The 23,382-nt window shown below is 40.4% G+C and overlaps 1 protein-coding gene across 1 annotated transcript in view; it reads right to left on the bottom strand.

The window, feature by feature from the left end:
- MYO3B (myosin IIIB) overlaps nt 1-21,137 on the bottom strand; it is a 481,549-nt gene extending 460,412 nt beyond the window's left edge. The window contains exons 1-2 of the mRNA XM_006866691.1: nt 21,118-21,137; nt 10,318-10,383 (exon numbers count right to left, since the gene is read on the bottom strand). Coding sequence (XP_006866753.1) covers nt 10,318-10,383; nt 21,118-21,137 — 86 coding nt within the window. The remainder of the gene's footprint in view (nt 1-10,317; nt 10,384-21,117) is intronic.
- Nucleotides 21,138-23,382: the final 2,245 nt, after the last annotated feature.

Below are 23,382 nucleotides of genomic sequence, written 5' to 3'. Positions count from 1 at the left end.
TGTGCCGCCTCACTTTCTTGAAAGATTTCAATTTTTATTCCATCAATTCCTGGTGTCTTGTTCTTTGCCAATTCCTTCAATGCACCTTGGACTTCCTTCTTCAGGATCATTGGCTCTTGATCATATGCTAGTTCTTTAAACGGTTGAATGTTAACCATTTCCTTTTGGTACAGTGACTCTGTGTATTCCTTCAATCTTCTCTTGATGCTTTCTGCATCATTCTATAATTTACCCAGAGAACCTTCAATAACGAAAGTCGAGTCTTGAATTTTTTCTTCAGTTCCCCCAGCTTAAGAAATGCTGAGTGTGTTCTTTCTTTTTGGTTTTCTGATTCCAGATCTTTGCACATTTTGTTGCAGTATTTGGCTTATGTTCTTGAGCTGATCTTTGAAACTTTCTGTTCAGCTGTTGTTGTTGTTGTTGTTATGTGCCATCGAGTCGGTTCCGACCCATAGCGACCCTGTATAGGGTTTCTGAGGGTGTAAATCTTTACGGGGGTAGAAAGCCTCATCTTTCTCCCACGGTGCAGCTGGTAGTTTCGAACCGCTGACTTTAAGGTTCGCAGCCCAATTCGTAACCACTTCAGCTGTTGGGCCTCCTTATTTCTTCCATTTGCTTGAGCATCTCTACGCTGGAGAGCAAGTTTCAGTGTCTCTTCTGACATCCATTTACCTTTTCCTTCTTTCTTGTCTTCTTAATGGCTTTTTGCTTTCTCCATGTATGATGTTCTTGATGTCATCCCACAACTCTTCTGGTCTTTGGTCTTTAGTATTTAATGTATCAAATCTGTTCTTTAGATGATCTCTAAATTCAGGTGGGATATATTCAAGGTCACTTTCTTCAGCTTCAGTTTGAATTTGCATATGAGTAATTGATGGTCAGTTCTGCAGTCTGTACCTGGCTTTGTTTTCACTGATGATATAGAGCTTCTCCATCGTCTGTTTCCACAGATGCAGTCAATTTGATTTCTATGTATTCCATCTGGTGAGGTCCATGTGTATAGTCGTCTCTTATGTTGTCTAAAGAAGGTATTTGAAGTGAATAAATCATTGATTATTCACAGAATTCTATCATGCGTTCGCTAGCATCATTTCTATCACCAAGGCCATATTTTCCAGCTACTGATCCTTCCTCTTTGCTCCCAACCTTTTCATTCCAATCACCAGTAATGATCAATATATCTTGATTGCATATTAGATCAATTTCCGATTGAAGAGGTTAGTAGGATTCTTCTATGTCATCTTCACTGGCTTTAGTGGTTGGTGCATACATTTGAATAATAGTGGTATTAACTGGTCTTCCCTGTAGGCTCATGGATATTATCCTATCACAGACAGCGTAGTACCTCATGACTGATCTGGATATGTTCTTTTTGACAATGAATGTAACACCATTCCTTTTCAATTAGTCATTTTCGGCATAGTAAAAGATGTGGTCATCAGATTCAAAATGGCCAATACCAGTCTATTTCAGCTAACTAATGCCTAAGATATTGATGTTTATGCATTCCATTTCATTTTTGACAACTTCAGATTTTCCCAGATCCATAATTAGTACATTCCATGCTCCAATTTTTAATGGATGTTTACAGCTGTTTCTCTTCATTTTGAGTTGTGCCCCATCAGCAAATGAAGGTCCCGCGGTCTTTTCTCCCATGGGCTTTACTCCCTTCACATCATCAAGATCAACTCTACTTTTAGGAGGCAGCTCTTCTCCAGTTGCATTTTGAGTATCTTCCAACCTTGAAGGGCTCATTTACTGGCACTATATCTGACAGTGTTTCTCTGTTATTCATAAAGTTGCAGTGACTAAATATTCAGAAGTAGTTTGTCACTCCTTCTTCCTAGTCAGTCTTCCTCTGGAAGCTCATCTGAAACCTGTCCACAATGGCTCACCCTGCTGGTATTAAAATCCTGGTGACATAGCTTTCAGAATCACAGCAACTCAAAAGCCACCACATTACAACAAACTGACAGATGAGTGATGGTTGGTAGACACAAGTTAATTTGGGTTTGAGGGAAAGCAATATACAACAAAAGGGAGGTTGACACAGGAAAGATGAAGGTAATGGAAGACACAGTGAATTGCAAGAGTTAAAGTGAATAGCGGTAAATACTGTTAACTGTACGTAGAAGGGATGGCAATCATTGTAATGACATGAAGCATGAGATTTATTGAATATGGGACTGATGATCTGTGCTGTAAACTGTCATTCAAGTCACAATAAAAATAATATAATTTAAAAAAAGAGAGCGAACACAATCACTCCCAAATGGCCAGCTTCATAAATCTTCAAACAGAGAAAGAAAGCAAATATTCCAGGCCTGAGTTTCTGTTTATAAGGAATATGTAACTGTCCATTCATTGTGATATCCATTAGGACGAAAGTGAAGTTGGCAAAAGGAAATTATTGTTATCTTATCAAAAGACAACTTCTGAAGGGTCCTTGTCACAAAGCAGAAGGCTGGCTGGTACTTGAACCAGATAAACTTGTTATGCAAATACTGTTAGTCATAGGGGAAAGAGCTGATAATGAAAGCAATTGCTACAAAGCCCACCACACATTAAGGAGCTGACAAAAAACCCCACCAGGCAGGGCTCTAGCATATGGAAAACAAGCAGTGCAGGCTTTATGTGAGCATCACTTTTATTCTCTCATAACTAAGCTGTCAGGAGTCAAGCTCTGACAAATGCATAACTAACACATATAAATGAGTCAATTACCATTAACAACCAAAGGTTCACAACAGAGGCTAATGCTTTCTTTTTTAAAACCCCAAACAGGCTGCCATGGATTGAATTATGCACCCCCAAAAAACATGTGTAAACTTGGCAGGGCCATGATTGTCAATAGCTTGGCAGTTATGTAATGATGTAATTTGGCAATTATGTAATCATCCGTTAGGTGATCTGATGTGGTCTATCAATCAGTTTTAAGGAAATTAGGGTTGGATGCAACAGTCTTACTCAGTTCACAGCCTTCATCCAAAGTAAGGGGACTTTTCCTGGGGTGTGGCTTTGCTGTTGTCGTTGTTGTTGTTAAGTGCTGTCGAGTAAAGTCCAACTCATAGCAACCTTATACAGGGTGTCCGAGAAGCTACTGGGGGGTTTGAGTCACTGACCTTGTGGTTCGCAGTTCAATGCATATCCTACAGTGTCATGCCAGGCCTACATCACCTTTTATCTTAAAAGAGATAAAAGGAGAGAGAAGCAAACTGAGAAATAAGGAGCCCAATGCCACCTGGAAAGAAGAGGTAGGAGTGGAGCTCGTCCTTTGGATCTGTGTTGAGAATCTCCTAGACCCCGTGGAAGATTGAGTCCAAGACCCATGGAGATACCAAGGAATACCTGTCCCCTGCCCTCTGTCTACACAGGTGTTATCACTTGGCTACAGCAAACCACTTCCAGGCCGCAGACAGTGAAAAGAGACAGGGACCTCCCCACAAAGCTGATGATGAGAGAGAGCCTTCTTCTAGAGTTGGCACCCTGAATTTGGACTTCTAGCCTCCTAAAATGTGAAAGAATAAATTTCAGTTTATTCTTTAAACTGAAAGTTTATTCTTTAAATTTAGCAGCACTAGATAACTAAGGTGCAAGTTTACAAATAGGATCTCTAAGCTCAACATCTCTGCTGTTGCTGTTGTTGTAGGCTCCTGTGTGTTGTAGGCTCCATAGTGACCCCATCCACAAGGGAACAAAATCCTACTACATCCTACGCCATCTTCATGAGCTTTAAGGATTAGATTATTGTGATATATATAAGGTTTTCATTAGCTGATTTTTCAGATCTCTAGGTCTTTATTCCTAGCCAATATTAATTTGGAAGCTCTGCTGAAACCTGTTCAGCATCACAGCAACACACAAGCTTCCACTGACAGATGGGTGGTGGAGGTGCATGCGGTGCCTTGGCTGGGAATTGAACCTGGGTCTCCTGAATGGAAGGTGAGGACTCTACCACTGAGCCATCACTGTTCCTCTACCCACATCTCTCCTACCTTCTATGAATTAAGGAGGCTAGACACAAATCTGAAAACAGTAAGCTGTCCCACTTTTTTCCTTTCTCTCTCCCTCTCATTCTCTCTCGATATTGATCTTGATCTAGTGCTCTCTCACACACACATTCTTTCTCTCACAGGCACACATGTCCTGTGCCTGTCCCTGTCCACAGAGCTCTTATCACTAGGCTGCAGCAAGTTAATTCCAGGGTTTTAAATGGTTCATTTCTGTTTACTCTCTTGCTGAGAATTTGCATTTCTATCCCAAATACAGGAGCCTGGGTAGCATAGTGGACTATGTTTTGGGCTGTTAACTGCAAGGTCAGCAGTGTGAGTCCACCCGATACTCCAAGGGACAAAGATAAGACTATCTGCTCCTGTAAAGATTTACAGCCTTGGAAACCCTATACAGGGTCGTTATGAGTGAGAACCAACTCAAAGGCACACCGTCACCACCACTATCCCAAATATACTGAATCCGAATCTACTTATAACAAGATTCTCAGGTAATTTTTACAGAACCCCAGGTGATTCTGGAACTTGAATGAACCAGTTCAAAGCATTAGCCAACTCCTTCATCCCATTACAACAACCAAGAAACCATACAGGGCCTTTGGTCAGTGGTGACTAGCAGGACCAAGAGGACCAAGTAAAACTGAAACTATTGAATTGACTCTTTTATAGTACAGCAGCCACATGGGGACAAGGTATCAAGGTTTTAAAAAGATTTTAAAAACTGTTATTATTAGGTGCTGTTGTATCATAGTGACCGCATGTGTCAGAGTAGAACTGTCCCATAGGGCAGATCACTAAAGTCTTTCTGCTGTAGAACTGTTGGTTGGGTTTGAACCATCAACTTTTTGTTACCAAGTACTTAACCATTTGTACCACTGGGGTCCTTAAAGACATTTCTATTCCTGTTAACTCGGGAGTCCTGGTACGGTGCTGTAGGAGAAGCACTGGACTTCTAACCTTAAGGTCAGTGGTTCAAACCCACCAGACGCTACTTGGAAACTCTATACAGCATCACTGTGAGTCTGACTTGACTCGATGACACTTAACAATTACAATAATTAATTCTTAAAAGAGAGTTAATTTGGTTTACTTTATTAGAATACACTGTTGCTTGGTCCACACGGAATTATATTAATAATCCAGGCAAAACCCACTTTTTCTGAAACTCCCTGATAATCATCTTCCTCACCCCTGCCCCTACCATAAAGAAGAATTCCTAATCTGAAGGTTTTAATCCTCTATCCTGTTTCCCCTTTTCTCCCAAATGCGCAAAGTTAAGTATAAAAGTAAACCAAGGCTCTCTCTTTGGATAGACATTTCTAACCCAGTGAGTGTCAATGTTTACATTTCATTTGAAATTTGAATAAATACAATGAAATCATACTCAATAGGGTGAGTAATGGCATCCTACGTGAGGCAGATCCTCTACAAAATAGAAATGATATTATTTGGAAATAGTGGGCAGGTTTCTACATGAAAAAATAAAATATAATAATCAATCCCCAGTCTCATGAATTATGTTCCTAAAAATCTTGCACAAGAATTCTTGGTTGAGGTAAGAAAATAAGATTAGGGGCCTGAGGGCAGAAAAAAACCGGTGTCTACCTATTCTGCATAATAGTTTCACTAATTTAAAAACAATGAAGACAACTCATTAAACAAATAAGAGATTGATGTTTTTCATATTTTTAATTAGTAATAAAGCACATAATCGTTTAACTTTCATTTACCTTCCTTGGTTCATTGGAAACCTTTCAGAATTCCACTCCCTGCAGTTTCAACAAAATGCTTATAAATCCATTTTGCTTTGCTCTCAACAGTATGTTTACTTTAAGGCATAGTTTTCTGCAGCACAAACAGCTAAGTTCTCAGGCATCCTGGCAGGAAAGGCCTGGTGGTCTTGTTTTTAAAAAAACATCAGCCATTAAAAATCCTCTGGAGCACAGTTCTGCTATGAGTTAGAATCGCTATGATTTGGAGTCGACTTGTAAACAACTGGTTTGGGTTTTATCGCTGTTACTATTAGCATCCAGAAGTCCTGGTGAGACACTACAGAATAATGCGCTGGACTGAAAGGTCGGTTTGAACCATGAAGTCGGTGGTTCAAACTCATCAGCTGCTCCTCAGAAACCCTATACAGGGTTGCTATCAGTTGGAGCCCACCCAATGGCACTTAACAACTACAATTAACACTCAAGTTCTTTCTAAATCTAAAGGAGCTCAGAATTAGTGCATCTGGAATTCTCAAAATTAGGAAAATACACAGGTTTTTTTTTCCATTTGCCTATATAAAGGAGCTCTGGTAGCATAGTGGTTACGAATCGGGCTGTGAAGCGCAAGGTCAGCAGTTCGAAACTACCAGCCGCTCCACGGGAGAAAGATGAGGCTTTGTGTTCCTGTAAAGATTTACAGCCTGGGAAACTCTGTACAGGGTCGCTATGGGTCAGAACTGACTTGATGGCACATAACAATAACAACATAATAACATCAATAGGAAAAAATTATAGAGTTGATTGTAACCGTGGCAAGGAAACGATATACAACAGGATCATTGTGAAGCTGATGTCCTCCCATGTAAACTATCACATAATTCACAATAAACCATTAAAAAAAGAGAGAGAAGCAATCTCGCCGTCTTCCCTTCTAAGGAGCATTCTAGCTGGACCTCTTCAAAGACAGATTGGTTTGTTCTTCTGGCAGTCCATGGCACTTTCAATATTCTTCACCAACACTATCATTCTAATGCATTGATTTCTATGGACCTTCCTTATTCACTGTCTAACTTCTCCATGTATACGAGGTTGGTAAAAGGTGAGGCTTTCTGCTCCTGCAAAGATTTTTAGCCTCAGAGATCCACACAACCACCAATTTGGATTTTTAGTGACAACTAAAAATACCATGGTTTGTGTCAGGAGAACCTTAGCCCTGAAACTGACATCTTTGCTTTTTAACACTTTATAAAGAGGCCTTTTGCTGCAGATTTATCTATTGCAATAAGCCATTTGACTTCTTGGCTATTGCTTCCATGAGCATTGATTGTGGATCTAGGTAAAATAAAGTTTTGATAACTTAAATCTCTAAAAAAAAAAAAAAATTACAGAGTTCAGTTTGCCTATAATGACATTTATAGGCAAAGGACATTACGCTTGGAAAAGTGGAGGGGGGGTCAGTGAAAAAGAGGAAGACCCCCAATGAGTTGGACTTATACAGTGCAAACAGCAATGGGCTCAAACTTAACAACTGTGAAGATGGTACAAGGCCAGGCAGTGTTTCATTCTGTTGTGTACAGGGTTTCTGTAAGTCAGAACTGACTCGATGGCACCTAACAACAACAACAACATGGCATTTGCTATAAGAAGAAATAGAATATAGAGTGAAATTTCTTAACTGTGTGTAACCCTAAAAAGTCTTAATGTTTCCCAAATCCATCTGAGCAATACTGTACTTGGTTTAAGGAAACAAGCATACTCTTGAAAGTATTCATAAGCCAAACTTTTAAGAGTCAAGTCACATTTTAGAGGCACTAGGAGAGTTTGGTATGGAGAGGCATATTCTTGAATATCTAATGGATTTTTCTAGGCCAACAGCTTAGAGAAGGCCAATCAAGGGCATCTGTGCGCAGCAACAGAGTGAAAAGCAAAACTATTTGGATACAGGGACTACCAGTAAAATCACTGGGACCTTAGCCCCCAGATTCTTTCCCAGGTGTTCTCAAATGTGTTTCTTAAGCCACCACAGTGTCTTCAGCAATCCTGTGGAAAGAAGCTCTCCCTTTGTGCATCTATGGACATCATCCCTCCTGAAGTATCTGTTCCTCTCAGCATCACCTGCCAGCATCACTCTTGACTTATTCTTGGAGCATTCTGCAGTCATTGCCGACATATTGGAGTGGAACTGGAGGGGCAAGGAAATTTCCTCGATCCCCTAGCCTTGAACTTTGCAATCATGTTCTAACTTAGTCTTTCTTGATAGAGTTCTTTGAACTCTTCACGATTCCTCCCTCCTGAGGAAGATGACACAAGTCCAGGAAGGAATGAACAAGCAAACCATTTCAGGGAACTTGAACTATGTTGCACTCAAAATGGAAATGAAAACCAAGTCTGTCATTTTATATACAAAATCCCTGGGATCAAGTTTTGGAATTCAGACTTCATCAAGTTTTAGAAAGGGTAAACTGGTGCACTTACTGTATATTATACAACAACTTCAGAAGGATCTGGGGCAGCACACTGTAATCAAGCACAGTAATATATCTGCAGTGAAATACATGAATATTCACACTAAGTGAGATCAATAATGACTGTAAATAGCCTCCTTCAGTTCTTATCATGTGTTGCCACCAAATGAGTTCATTTAAGGTTAAATTTTACTGCTAAATGACTCAAGGTTAAACACGAAAAATCTTTCATTTACAGAGCTCTTTGGGTTTTGGAATTGTGGCTAAGGAATTGTTGATGTGTATTGTCATTGATTAAGTAAAGTGACTAAGAGACCCAGTGCGATTCATTGCTCTACCACTTTGTAGAAGTCAAGTCTGCAACATATGGGTAAGTTAGAGAACTTTGTGTCTTTCCTCCCTCCTGTTTATGAGCCATTTTGGGCCCTTTTTTTCACCCCTTATGACTCCTTAACACTCTAATAGATTAGACTCTGGGCACCTTTTTGAAGCTCCTTTATCTGGGTATTATTTGTAGTGCCTGCTCTCCATTCCTGCTTCTACAGTTCTCTAGTCCCCTGGTCTGGGGCTACTGAGCCCCCTCCTATGCATTGAGCATCATCTTCAGATTTGGGATCAGTGTGCTCCTCTCTCCAGGTCAAAAGCTTGCCAAGTTTCTGATGACATCACTCACATCACACCTCCCATCTTGAGCCTTGGCTAAGGTTACTGTGGTACCTTGAATTTACTTGTTATGGCTTTTCTATCCAAAGTCTTTTTGATTCCCACCAAGTGATTGGGTTTTTTGTTGTCGTTAAGTAGCATCAAGTTGGTTCTGACTCATAGTGACCCTGTATAGGGTTTCTGAGGATGACTGGTGAGCTTGAACTGCTGACTTTTTTGTTCAAACTGACCTTGAGGTAGAGTGATTGGGTGGGACCATGCAAATAAGGTGTATAGGACTCTAAAGCTGGGATTGGTTAATTATACCATTCAGCTAGGTTTAAAAGGAGCCATCTCAGAAGTAGGAACCGATGATTCCAGGACCATTAAGAAGAAGGAGCATGAATGGAGCATGAGATCCCTACCTAGAAAAGTGGTGAAAGCAGAAACAATGGCAGAGGCAGTGGCATGGAAAGACAGAGCCACTGCAGGCTCTAGGCTCATAGACTTAGTAAAGTTGAGTGCCTATGGGCAAGAGACTGGCTTGCAGAATGTGTCCTGTGGGCATTCATACATTCACTAAAAGAGCTTTGCAACATTTGTCTGAGCAAGGCAGTGGCCATGGGGCCACATGGCTGAGAAACTGAAAACAAGAATGAGGCGTGTTTGCAGAAAAGAAGCGTTCCTGACTGAAGAACTGCTGCATTCTCAGCTGTTTCTGAATTGTACCCTGTGCACTTCCCTAATAAACCCCACAATTATGAGTACTGTTATGAGTTCTGGGTGGCCACTGAAATGGATTATTGAACCCAGATGTGAAGCAGAGAGTGCTGTGGGAGAGATGGTTGACATCAGAATAGGGTAAAGAAGGATGTAAGATAGAGGCATGTCTGACCTCCATTTCAAAGGAATTGGCCTTGGACTGGTTTTGAGTCTGATTCTCTTTCCCCCTTGTAAAGCCAGCAGAAGTCAGACATGGCCCCACATGGTTTTTGGAGTTCCATACCTTGGTGCCCCAAGCCTAAGACTTTCCTTTGTCCTGTCAATGACCTTGGGATTTGGTGCCCTGCTCTCACACCGCCAATCCTATAGCAAAGCCCAACTTCCAACTTCCAAAACCTCTGTCAGAGGGTGCAGCCTTCTATTTCTTCTCTGTTCAGTGTTAGTGCCAGATATTTTGATGCTGAGTCTCCTTTCTTCTCCTCCATTATACAAGAAAAGGTGAAATATTTGCCCTAAGACAGAGTAGATTCTCAGATAAATGTGACCCATATCATCGGGAGGACTGATTATAGCCAAAGGTCAAATGGAACTCATTTTGCAGATTCTGCACAGGTTTCTTCCATCATTTACTGGAACAAATCCTCTGTCCAAACGTGCTAGTAGCAGAACAACTTCAAGTGCCAAGTAAATTCCACAGCTTGGCTTTCTCCAATCACTGTTCAAGGCCTTGCTGGATAAGCAATTTTCAGTAGAAGAAATACTCACTGTGAAATAAAATGGTTGAATTCCTTACACCATTTTTCTGGATGAAGTAAAGTAGGTGGAGGATTTCTGAAAAACAAAAGGTTTTTTCTTTAGAAAAAGAAAAAAGAGTTCAGTTAAAAGCAACATATCAGCTTGTTTTGATTGATAGCATCCTAAATAGCTCTAATAAAATCCACTCTGTTTCTTCCTGAGCAGGAATCATTCATTGTAGTGCCAGACCTATTCATTCACTCATTCGTTTTCATTGATTAAAGTCCTACTATGTTCAAGGCTTTCTACCAGCACCTAATCAGGAATACTCTTCAGGGGTTAAAAGGGCAAGGCAAGAACTCTAATAACTATAACTAAGAGCTTATTGTTACTAGCACCATAAGAAAGCCATAAATATAGTGCTAGTGGCAAGGTCAGTGGTTCAAGCTTACCAGCTGCCCTTGAAAACTCTATACAGGGTTACTATGAGCTAGAACAGACTCAATGGCACTTAACAACAAACAACAGGGGCTTTAGAGAAATAGACTTTTAATTTTAGAGGATTTTCAGATCAGTATAATACTATTTGAATTAATTATATGATATATTTAAATTATACTCATTAGTCATATTTTTAATTGTTTCTGGTGTCAACTTCTGTAATACACTCAGAAAAGAGCAAAACAGTCATATCAGTGCCCACACCTAAGAAGTTTTTAGGTAGAAAGAGAGACAGAGATAAAACTATCAAGGTCCATGAGAACTAACTAGGGAACATTGGAAAGAATCTGAGGTAACCAAAGGCAGGAGGAAGCAGAAGGAAAGAGACCTGAATTTGATTGGATATTCACTCCAAAGAGATCCAGTTCTTAAACAAAGTGACTATATTACCTTTACTTGACAAGATATATATATATATTTAAGTCACAAATCAGAATAGGTGCTTAGAGGGAAATTTAAGTTCAATAAATGGATAAGATACATTTCTGTACGTTTGAATTTTGATTCCATATTTGTTAAACTTTCTTATTGTGAGTTGAGTAAAGGTTTACAGAGAAGATCATCAGTTTTACATTCAATGAATCATACACTTCGTTTCATCTCAATGATTGTAATCCCCTCCATGCAACATTGTTTCCTCCTCATGGATCCTCTTTCCATTCCACCCACCGTCTCATCCCTTCTCAACTTTGTCCTTAGGTAAATGTTGCCCTTTTGGTTTTGAATGATCGACCATTCCATGGTGAGCATACCTTACTAGTGCTGTCCCCACTATATACCTATCTACTGCTTGAGTGAAAATTGGGCCACGAAGGTAAGTTACTTTACAGACCTGAAGAGTGATTAAGGGCCATAGTATCAGATTCCTTTCTTTCTGACTAAAAACTCCAGTATATATATATATATATAGTTGTTAAAGTGCCATCAAGTTGATTCCGATCCATAGTGACCCTGTACAGGGTTTCTAAGGAGCAGCTGATGAGCTTGCCGACTTTGCAGTTCAAACAGCTTTGCAGTTGAGCCACTAACCCACAGCGCCACACCAGGACATATATAATTTGGGGTTTTGTTCTAAATTTTCAACCATTCTACCCAAGAGCTTCTAATGTGACCCCTTTTCAGAGCAGGCACCATCTAGTTCTTCTGGTCTCAGAGTCATGCAGCCTGATGTCCACACGTTTCATTAGTTCCCTGGACTAATTGATCTCAAACATCTTCAATTATTTTCATGAGTCTGTATTTTAAGCCCATTACATGTGATCTTTTACATTACTTGAATTTTAACTGCTTTCTAAAGCCATGGTTGGTTCCGTTTCAATAGGTAAAGAGATGAGCTAGGAAACATCAAGAATTATCAGAAATGAATGTGAAAATGTGATTGCAAGTTGCCTTCCAGTATTCATTTCTTCTGGTACAATTTCTCATTTGGCACACTTCTACCATAATAAGGTCTACATTTCCAAGATTTCCTTTCAACTAGCTGTGGTTAAAATTCTTGTGTGAGATTTGAAAAAAATATCTTAAAAGGAAGATGTGTCATCTTTCTTCTCCCTTCCTGCTTCCTTGAACTTAAATGTGATGGCTGGGGCACAATCAGCCATGTGGGACATGAGGTGAGGTAAACAAAAACAAAAACTATGAGCTGAGTATGTGAAAGTACATAGAAAATTAGATGCGTGATGACATTGTGATGCTGTTGTTGTTAGGTGACATCAAGTAAGTTCCAACTCATATTCACCATCAAGTGAATTCTGACTCATATTCACACAACAGAATGAAACACTGCCCCATCCTGTGCCATCCTCACAATCATTGCCATGCTTGAGCCCATTGCTGCTGCCACAGTGCCAATCCATCTCATTGGGAGTTTTCCTCTTTTTCACTTTACCAAGCATGATGTCTTTCTCCAGGGACTGGTGCCTCCTGACAATATACCCAAAGTATGAGAGATGAAGTCTCAACATGCTGACTTCTAAGGAGCATACTTCTTCCAACACAGATTTGTTGGTTCTTCAGGCAGTCTGTGATACTCTCAATTGTTGTTGTTGTTGTCAGGTGCCATTGAGTTGGAACCGACTCATAGAGACCCTATGCAGAACAGAACAAAACAATGTCCGATCCTGGGCCAACCTCACTACCGCTGCCACACTTGACACCATCAATGATGCCACCTGGCCAATCCATCTTGTTAGGGGTCTTCCTCTTTTTCTCTGATCCTCCATCCCACCCAGCATGACATCCTTCTCCAGCGACTGTTTCCTCTGGACAATATGTCCAAAGAATGAGAGACGAAGCTTAGCCATCCTGGCCTCCAAGGAGCACTCTGGCTGCACTTCTTCCAAAACAGATCTATTGGTTCTTTTGGCAGTCCATGGCACTTTCAGTATTCTCCTCCAACACCACACTCAAAGGCATCAATTCTTCTACGATCTTCTTTATTCACTGTCCAACTTTCGCATCCATATAAGGCTATTGAAAACACCATGGCTTGGGTCAGGCTCACCATAGTCCTCAAGCTGACATCTCTGCTCTTCAATACTTTAAAAAGTTCCTGTGCAGCAGATTTGCCCAGTGCAATACATCGTCTGATATCTTGACTGCTGCTTCCACGAGTGTTGATAGTTGATCCAAGAAGAATGAAGTCCTTGACAACTTCAATCTTTTCTCCATTGATAAGAATGTTGTTTATTGGTCCAGTGGTGAGGATTTCTGTTTTCTTGACATTGAGATGTAATCAAAGGCTGTGCTCTTTGATCTTCATAAGTAAATGTTTCAAGTCCTTTTCACTTTCAGCGATCAAGGTTATATCATCTGCATATCGCAGGTTGTTAATGAGTCTTCCTATTGATACTCTCAGTAGTCTTCTCTAATACCATAACTCAAATGCACCAATTCTTCTACTGTCTTCATTGTTCATTGTCTAACTTTCATGTACATACGAGGTTATTGAAAATATCATGGCTTGGATCAGGGGCACCTTTATCCTCAAACTGACGCCTTGCTTGTGAGCACTTTAAAGAGGTCTTGTGCAGCAGATTTGCCTAAAGCAATATATCATTTAATTCCTTGACTGCTGCGTTCACAAGTGTTAATAGTGGATCCAAGCAAAATTAAGCACTTCACAAATTCAATCTTTTTCTCCAGTATCATGATGTTATCCATTGGTCCAGTTGTGAGGATTTTTGTTTTATTCTCATTGAAGAGCAACCCTTACTGAAGGATGTGGACTTTGATCTTCATCAGAAATTACTTTAAGTGCTATTTGTTTTCAGCAAGCAAGGTTGTATCATCTACATATCGCAGGTTGTTAATGAGTCTTCCTCCAATCCTGATGCCACATTCTTCTTCATATAATGCAGTTTGTCAGATTTTTTGCACAGCATACAGATTAAATAAATATGGTGATAAAATACGACCCTGATGTACACCTTCCCTGATTGTAAACCATTCAGTGTCCCCTTGTTCTGTTTGAACAACTGCCTCTTGGTCTAGGTACACATTCTTCATGAGCACAATTAAGTGTTCTAGAATACCAATTCTTTACAATGTTGTCCATAGCTTGTCATGATCCACACAGTCAAAAGCCTTTGCATAGTCAATAAAGCACAGGCAAACATCTTCCTGGTATTCTTTGCTTTCAGTCAAGATCCATCTGACATCAACAATGATATCCCTCATTCCATGACCTCATCTGAATCCAGCTTGAACCTCTGTCAGTTGCCTGTCAGTTGCAACTGTTTTAGAATTATCTTTAGAAAAATTTTATTTGTATGTGACATTAATAACATTATTAAATGATTTCACATTCTATTGGGTCACCTTTCTTTGGAATTAGGACAAATATGACTCTCTTTCAATCCATTGGCCAGATATTTCTTTTCCAAAATTTGTTGGCATAGATGAATGACTGCCTCCAATGCTGCATCCATACTTCAATTTGTATTCCATCAATTACCTGAACATTGTTCTTTGTCAATGCCTTCAGTGTACCTTGGACTCCTTCATTTAGTACTATTGGCTCTTGATCATATGCTACCTCTTGAAATGGTTTAACAAAGACCATTTCTTTTTTTATCAAAGACTATAGTCTTTCCATCTTCTTTTAATGCTTTGTGCATCAGTCAATATTTTGCCCATTGTTGTTGCTATTGTTAAGTTCTGTCAATTTGGTTCTGACTCATAGGGACCCTATAGAGGGTTTCTGAGGAGGAGCTGGTGAGTCTGAATCACTGACATTGCGATTCAAACTGACCTTACGGTCTGGTGCTTATCCTACAGTGCCACACCAGGACCCATAAAGTCCTTCAATGTTGCAAGTTCAGGCTTGAAGATTTTCTTCAGTTTTTCAGCTTGAGAAATGCTGAGAATATTCTTCTCTTCGAGTTTTCTAACTCCAGGACTTTGCACATTTCATTGTAATGCTTGACTTTGTATTTTTAGCTGCCCTGAAATTTTTCTTATCAGATCTTTTACCTCCTCATTTCTTCCATTTGGCTTAGCATCTTTATGTTGGAAAGCAAGTTTTACAGTCTCTTCCAACATCCATTTTGGTCTTTTCTTTCTTGTATCCTTAATGATCTTTTGCTTTCTTCCTGCATGGTGTTCTTGATGTCATCCCACAGCTCTTCTGGTCTTCAGTCATTAGTGTCTGATGCATCAATTCTGTAATTGAGATGATCTCTAAATTCAGGTAGGATGTGTTTAAGATCATATTTTGGCTTTCCTGGACTTGTTATAATTTTCTTCAGCTTCATCCTGAGCAATTGATGGTCTGTTCCGTAGTCTTCCCTGGCCTTGCTTTGGGTGATGATATTGAACTTTTTCACCATTTTATCCCACAAACTTAATGAATTTGATTTCTGCGTGTACCATCTGGTGAGGCCCATATATATAGTCTTCTTTTATGTTGTTTAAAAAAGGTGTCTACAATGATGAAGTTATTGGTCTTTCAGAATATTGTCATGTAATCTCCAGCATCATTTCTATCACCAAGGCCACATTTGTAGTGATATGGGTTAACTCACTGTACTGCAAAGTCACTTTGAACTGCAAAGTCGGTGGTTCAAGCTCACCAGCTAGTCCTCAGAATCCCTATACCAGGTCACTATAGGTCAGAACCAACTCAACAGCACTTAACAATAACAACAATAATCCTTCCTCTTTGTTTCCAACCTTTGCATTCCAATCACCAGTAATTATCAACTCATCTTGATTGCATGGTTGATTAATTTCAGACTAAAGAAGTTGGTAAAATGCTTCAATTTCATCATCACTGGCATTAGTGATTGGTGTGTAAATTTGAATAGTAATTGTATTAATTGGTTTATTTGTAGGTGTATCAATATTATATTATCACAGTGTTGTATTTCAAGGTAAATCTTGAAATGTTCTTTTTGATGATGAATATAGTGCCATTCCTCTTTGTCATTCCCAGCATAGTAAACCACATGATTGTCAGATTCAAAATGGCCAACCCCAGGCCATTGCAGCTCACTAATGCCTAGGATATTGATCTTTATGCATTCTACTTCATTTTTGACAACTTCCAATTTTCCTAGATTCATACTTCATAATTTTATGTTCTGATTATTAATGGATTTTTATAGGTGTTTATCCTCATGTTGAATTGTGTCCCATCAGCAAATGAAGGTCCTCAGAGCTTCAGTTTCCTCATTACAGTCAACTCTATTTTGAGGAAGCAGCTCTTCCCCAGTTGTATTTTGAGTGCCTTTCAACCTGAGGGGCTCATCTTCTGGCAGTATATCTGACAACATTCTGGTGCTATTCATCATGTTTCAATATTCAATATTCTGGTGCTGAGAGGTTTCCAGTGGTTAAACATTCAGAAGTAGTCCTCCTCTCCTTCTTCCTAGTCTGTCTTAGTCTGGAACTTTAGCTGAAACCATGGGTGACCCTGTTTGTATTTAAAATATTTATGGCATAGCTCCCAGTATCATAGCAACATGCAATCTACCACAGTACTGCAAACTGACAGATGAGCTGTGGATGACGTTGTGAAGCTACCATTAATTACTCTAGCCTGCTTCCCTCTAGAGTTATTTTACAGGAAAAATAAATAAACTTTCATCTTCTTTAAGCACTCAGTTATTAACTGAGTCAGGTAATATTTCAGAGTGAAACACAATTTGGTAGGTGATATAATAGAAGCACATATATTTGTGGGAATATACTTCAGGCACAATTTATCCAATCTGGAAGTTCCAAAATATTTACAAATGAACTTGAATTAGCCCCTAAAAATTGATTTGGATTGGAGTTTTCAAGATAGAAGAAAGGGAAGCCATCTCAGTTCTCAGAAACAATATGCGCCAAATCACAGAAGTGTAAAAATGTCTGGTTCAAAGAACTTAAGTAATTTAGAAGGTAAGTTTGATCATTCTTTTGTTACTAGCATAAGAGCAGGTGGGAAGGGATAAGAGAAAGAGAAAGAGAGGAAATACATGATTTACTTCTTGCACCACAGCATGTATTGGTCCTTCAGATCTTTCTGATTCAAAGACCAAAAGGAACATTATCTGTACACACAGTTAGAAAGAACAGTAGCTGAGTTATGTCCCTTAATTATTTTGGAGGCTTCTTCTTTATCTCATCCATTCCACTCAGCAGTAGTTGCCTTACTCTTCCCTTTGCATGTTTTTAAATAATGTAAATATCATCACAAAACTTCCCCCTCAATACTAGTTTAGCTGCCTTGTTCGTACGTACTGACAGTTGTTTGAGGGCGTACGTGACATGCGTCGCAGCTGTCCTCTGTGGACCTTCATTCTGTATCTCTCCATGAACAGATATCCTAGATCCTCTACATCTACAACCCTACCCAGGGCTTGTTATTTCCTTGATTGTGCCATATTTTCTTCTCATTTCATTCTGCTAATCTACTGTGTAAAAGACTTAATTCACTCCCAACGCAGTCAATCATTGCCAAAAGCCATTAGTAGACAGTGACTTCCTGTTGTTGTGTGCTGTCAAGTTGATTCATAGTGATGCTACAGGACGGAGTAGAATGCCCCATAGGGCTTTCAAGGCTGTAACCTTTACAGGAGCAGATCATTAGGTCTTTTCTCCTGTGTAGTTGCCAATGGGTTCAAAACTGTCAACCTTTCTGTTAGCTGCCAAGTGTTTCACATTAGACCATCAGAGTGAGAGAACTTGACAAGAACAAACACTAGTGGGCTCGTCAGTTTAACATGGAGGGATGTCCTTCTGCTGCAAAGGATCATTGTTGATTAGAGAACACACTGGCAAGGGTCCAGTGGAGAAATCAATGGAGAGTGTCCACTATACTGTAGAGAACTCTAACCCTTTTTGTTTCTAGTCCCTGGTTCTCAGCAGAAAAGACTGGCAGGAATGAACCACCCTGCAGTCTGAAGGTCTACAGAGGTTACAGGGGAGAGCAACAACACATCATCGCTCACCCAGGCCACCCCCAGTCCTCTGTGGTTCCACTTGTAGCCCACATAAGGGAGTCTGTTCTTTGAAGCTAGACACAGAGGAAGTTGACTTAGACAGTGTAGATGCCCTTCCTTTCCTGGAGTCCGTCCATCATATTTTGGTTCAGTAAATTGAGATCTTGGGAAAGATGGTTATCTATGGGTAACTGAAACCAAACAGAATTTGAAGACTTTACAGGACTGTGTTTGGAATACCAATATAGATCCCAAACCTCTTGTAATCCAGAAAGAATACCAAATAGCAATAATGATAATTTTTTGCTCCTGTCTACCCTACAGATGTAAACTGCAATCCTGCCCAGGGGGTCTGTCCTCAAGAGGAGAGGAGATGCTGCATATTCAGCATGATGTAAGGGTCAGTATGTTGTATACTTTCCTGTGTGTATGGGTGAAGAGTGTGTGAATGGTGAGTGAGTGGAAGACTTAGGACTCTCAATAGCTAGCTCTCATCTGAACAATATTTATACACCTACCAAAGCAATGTTGAAAAGAGATTTGTTAACTCAGGAAAATGATGAAATTTGATTTGCATTTGCCTGCCTTGATATTAGTACTGTGGTTTGGACTTAAAATACAATTCCCATAAAAATGGTCCCCTACTATGGGCTGCCAAAAGAACCAACAGATCTATGTTGGAAGAAGTGTAGCCAGAGTGCTCCTTGGATGGCCAAACTTAGTCTTTCATACTTTGGACATATTGTCAGGAGGGACCAGTCACTGGAGAAGGATATCATGTTTGGTAAGGTGGAGTGTCAGAGAAAAAGAGGAAGACCCCCAGCGAGATGGACTGGCAAAGAGGCAGCATCAATGGGCTCAAGTGTGGCAACAATTGTATGGTTAGCCCAGGATCAGGCTATATTTGATGCTATGAGTGGCTTAAGTCGGTGCCGACTCGATGGCACCTAACAACAACAACACATAGACACTGTAAGGGCTGAGTGAGGCATGGAGAAAAGGGACATGGTGAAGACAGGTCCATTTTGACATTATAATCCTGGGTCCAGCCAATACAATGGAGTTCAAGTTAACCTCTTCCCCCAAAACCTCCATAAAACAAAATTGTTTGCTGAACAATCTCATTGAATTCGTTCTAGTCCTTGAAATAGAGAAGCAGTTGATTGGACCAGCATGGTTTCTTGACCTAGCCACAGCTGGTCCTAATTCAGTCTGGTGACCTATGCCATGACACGACTCATAGGATAACCTGGGCCAATCAGATTGTCTTAGAAGGTTTTGTTGTTGTTTTGTTTTACTTTGAACTGAAAAATACTAAGAGAACGAAGGTCTTTAGTAAAGGAAGTTGAAGCTGAAAGATCCAATATCAAGACAAAATCTAGAGAGTCCTAGGTGGGCAATGTGCAGGTGACAATTTAGGAGACAGAAACCACAGGTAGACAAAAAATATGTTAATAGGTCAGATAGAGAAAAGGAGATACGTGCCAAAAGGCACAGAGACCCCTAGAAACCATGCAGGTAAGACTTCAAGTTCTTTAGTGATTATCTCTTCCCTTAATGCACCTAAAATATTATTGATTCCCAGGATTCCAATCTTAGCCCTATTCTCTTCTCATTCTACACACTCACTGAAGTTTCACGCCTATAATATTGACAACTTCTTCATCTACATTACCTGCTTCTCTACCTTTTGGCCAGTGCATCCAACTATTTATTGTTTTTAAGTGCCATCGAGTTGGATCTGAACCACAGTGACCCTATATAGGGTTTCCAAGGAGCAGCTGATGGGCTTGAACCACAAAACTTGCAGTTAGCAGTCCAGTGCTTATTCTACAGTGCCACACCAGGACTCCAATTACTTGCTAGATTGTTCCATTTTGACTTCTCAGAGACATTTTGAAATTAGCATATTCAAATCCAAGCTCATCTTTCAATCCTAAAGGTGCATTCCACTCATTGCTGAAGTACAAAACTCGAATCTACATTCTTCCTTAACCCCTATATTCCCACACCAGTTGTAGAAGGTAGAATAATATTCCCTCACTCTCCCAAGATGACCACATCCTAATCTTTAGAATCAATAAATATATTTACCTTTCATGGCAAAAGGGATTTTGCTGATGAGGTTAAGGTTAAGAGGCTGGAGATGGATAGATTGTTTGGGGTTATCTGAATGGGCCTCACTTAATCACATGAGTCTTTTAGCACAGAAGAGAGGGAGTCAAAAACAAGAGACTCTAGAAACCAGAAGAGATGTGACACAAGAAACTAACTTGATCTATCATTGTTGGTTCTGAAGATAGACAAAGGGAGGTAGGAGTAAAGGAATGTAGGTGGTCTCTAGGAGAGGGCTTCAGATGATACCCAACAAGGAAATGAGGACCTCAGTTCTGAAAAGGCAAGGAACTGAATTCTGCCAACAACCTGATTTGAGCAAGGAAACAACTTCTCCCCTAGAGCCTCCAAAAGGGTGCAGTCTGCTGAGACCTTGAGTTTAGTTCAGCGAGACTGGTGTCTGATTTCTGACTTGTAAGATTAGTAAATTTGTAAAATTCTAAGTTGATAAATTTGGGGTCATTTGTTAATGATAGTGATAAAATACTAATAAACCAATCAAGTCTTATCGATTCTACTTCCTAATCCCTTTCTCATTACGCTGTACCCCTTGTTTCATGTCCTAATTCACTGACTTATCATCGCATGATCAGACTATTCTAGTAGCCTCCTTGTTTGTCTCCCTCCTTCTTTCTCATTACCTTCTAATGCATTTTACATGTGACAGCGAAAGTTTCTTTTTAGTATATAAATCTGTCGTTATTTCCTTGCTCAAAATTCTTCAGTGGATCTGCACTTCCAATATAATACCAACTCCTTTATATGTCATATAAATGTCTTGACCTACCTGTCTACCCGCTTCCCCATATTCACTTGATGCTGAAACACTCATTTACTTGTAGCTTCCAATATAGATTCTCTCATGTCTCAGGGCCTTTGCACATAATGTACCTTTAAGTTAGAGTGTTCTCCCCACTCTGTCTACCTGGTAGACTGTTATTTATACTTCAAGTCCTGTGGGAGAAAGCACTGGATCACAAAGTCGGTTCAAACCACAAATTCCTTGGAACTCACCCAACACTTCTTGGAAACCCTATACAAGGTTTGCTATGAGCTGGAACCAACACAACAGCACTTAACAACAAAAACCAGACTCTAAGAAGAAGCAAAAGAGGGTCTGCCCTTAGAGCTTTCAGAGAGAACATGGCCCTGCTGACACCATACAATTTAATTCCCGACCTCCAAAACTGTGAAACAATAATTGTGTCTTGTTTTAATCCATTAACTTGGTAGCACTTCATTATGGAAATCTAAGGAGAGCAGTACAGTCTCCAAAGTAGCTTAACCTAGGCAAATATAGAACAGTTCCTTTAAGATGTGAGCAAATTCTGACTAAATTATTCACTGCAAGAAGGGTTTGAAGAATAAAGAAGTTATTCTTTATATGTTGTTGCTGTTGTTGTTGTCAGGTGCCATCGAGTCAGAACCGACTCATAGCGACCCCATGCACAGCAGAACAAAACAAAGTCCGATCCTGGGCCAACCTCACTACTGCTGCCACACTTGAGTCCATCAATGATGCCACCGGCCAATCCATCTCATTAGAGGTCTTCCTCGTTTTCTCTGACCCTCCACCTTACCCAACATGATATCCTTCTCCAACGATTGTTTCCTCCGGACAATATGTCCAAAGTAGGAGAGACGAAGCTTAGCTATCCTGGCCTCAAAGGAGCACTCTGGCTGCACTTCTTCGAAAACAGATCTATTGGTTCTTTTGGCAGTCCATGGCACTTTCAGTATTCTCCTCCAACACCACAACTCAAAGGCATCAATTCTTCTATGATCTTCCTTATTCACTGTCCAGCTTTCGCATCCATATGAGGCTATTGAAAACACCATGGCCTGGGTCAGGCGCATCTTAGTCCTCAAGCTGACATCTCTGCTCTTCAATACTTTAAAAAGTTCCTGTGCAGCAGATTTGCCCAGTGCAATACGCTGTCTGATCTCCTGACCGCTGCTTCCACGAGTGTTGATAGTTGATCCAAGAAGAATGAAGTCCTTTACAACTTCAATCTTTCTCCATTGATAAGAATGTTGTTTATTGGTCCAGTGGTGAGGATTTTTGTTTTGACATTGAGATGTAATCCATATCGAAGGCTGTGCTCTTTGATCTTCATAAGTAAACGTTTCAAGTCCTCTTCACTTTCAGCGATCAAGGTTGTTTCATCAGCATATCGCAGGTTGTTAATGAGTCTTCCTCCAATCCTGATGCCACGTTTTTCTTCATAGAACCCAGCTTCTGTTAAATACCATCAAATCAATTCTGGTTCATAGTGAGCCTGTATAGGGTTTCCGAGGAGCACCTGGTGGGTTTGAACTGCTGACCTTGTGGTTCACAGTCCAGTGCTGATCCAACAACGCCACACCAGGAATTCTTCTTTATATGGCATGTTTTATTTATCCACTCATCAGTTGATGATCATTTAGGTTGTGTCTACTTTTTGGCTGCTACAAATACTGCTGGTGTGGACACATGTTTTCATTTCACTGAAATCAAATGGGTATGTACCCATTTTAATGGAGGGGGCAGCAGCTGAATGATGTGCGAGAGCTGTGCAGACCTGGTGGAGGTGTTAAATGAAACCCAGATCGCGGAGTGGTGGGATGAGAGTGTCTGGAGACCAGGTCGACGGGGGGACACTACCTAGTGGGAAGAGACTGCAGCGGCCAGCCAGGCTGTCCTACTTACCCGGGACGCGAGGACACCATCCCAGCCTAGCCATTGGATTGTGGCTTTGCAGCAGGCTTGACCAACTTAGAGAACCACAAGCGCAGCCCAAAGTGTCTCACTACAACACTGTCGCCCCTACTGCGCTTCTGCCTCTTGACTGACGTGACATCTGAGGATGGAAATCCCACCTTTGAGCCGGAGATTTGTGTTTAACAGCGACCACACAACCGCCACTTGTCTGTCTGTCGTGCTGTGGTGGTTTGAATTGCTGTGATTCTGAGGGCTATGCCACCAGTATTTTAAATAATCAGCAGGGTCACCCATGGTGGACAGGTTTCAGATGAGCTTCCAAACAAAGACAGACTAGGAAGAAAGAGTGAC

Source organism: Chrysochloris asiatica, unplaced genomic scaffold (genome assembly GCF_000296735.1).
Source record: "Chrysochloris asiatica unplaced genomic scaffold, ChrAsi1.0 scaffold00094, whole genome shotgun sequence".
Taxonomy (NCBI): Eukaryota; Metazoa; Chordata; class Mammalia; order Afrosoricida; family Chrysochloridae; genus Chrysochloris; species Chrysochloris asiatica.
Note: the sequence above shows the minus strand (reverse complement) of the source record. Positions and strands in the feature narration are given on the sequence as shown.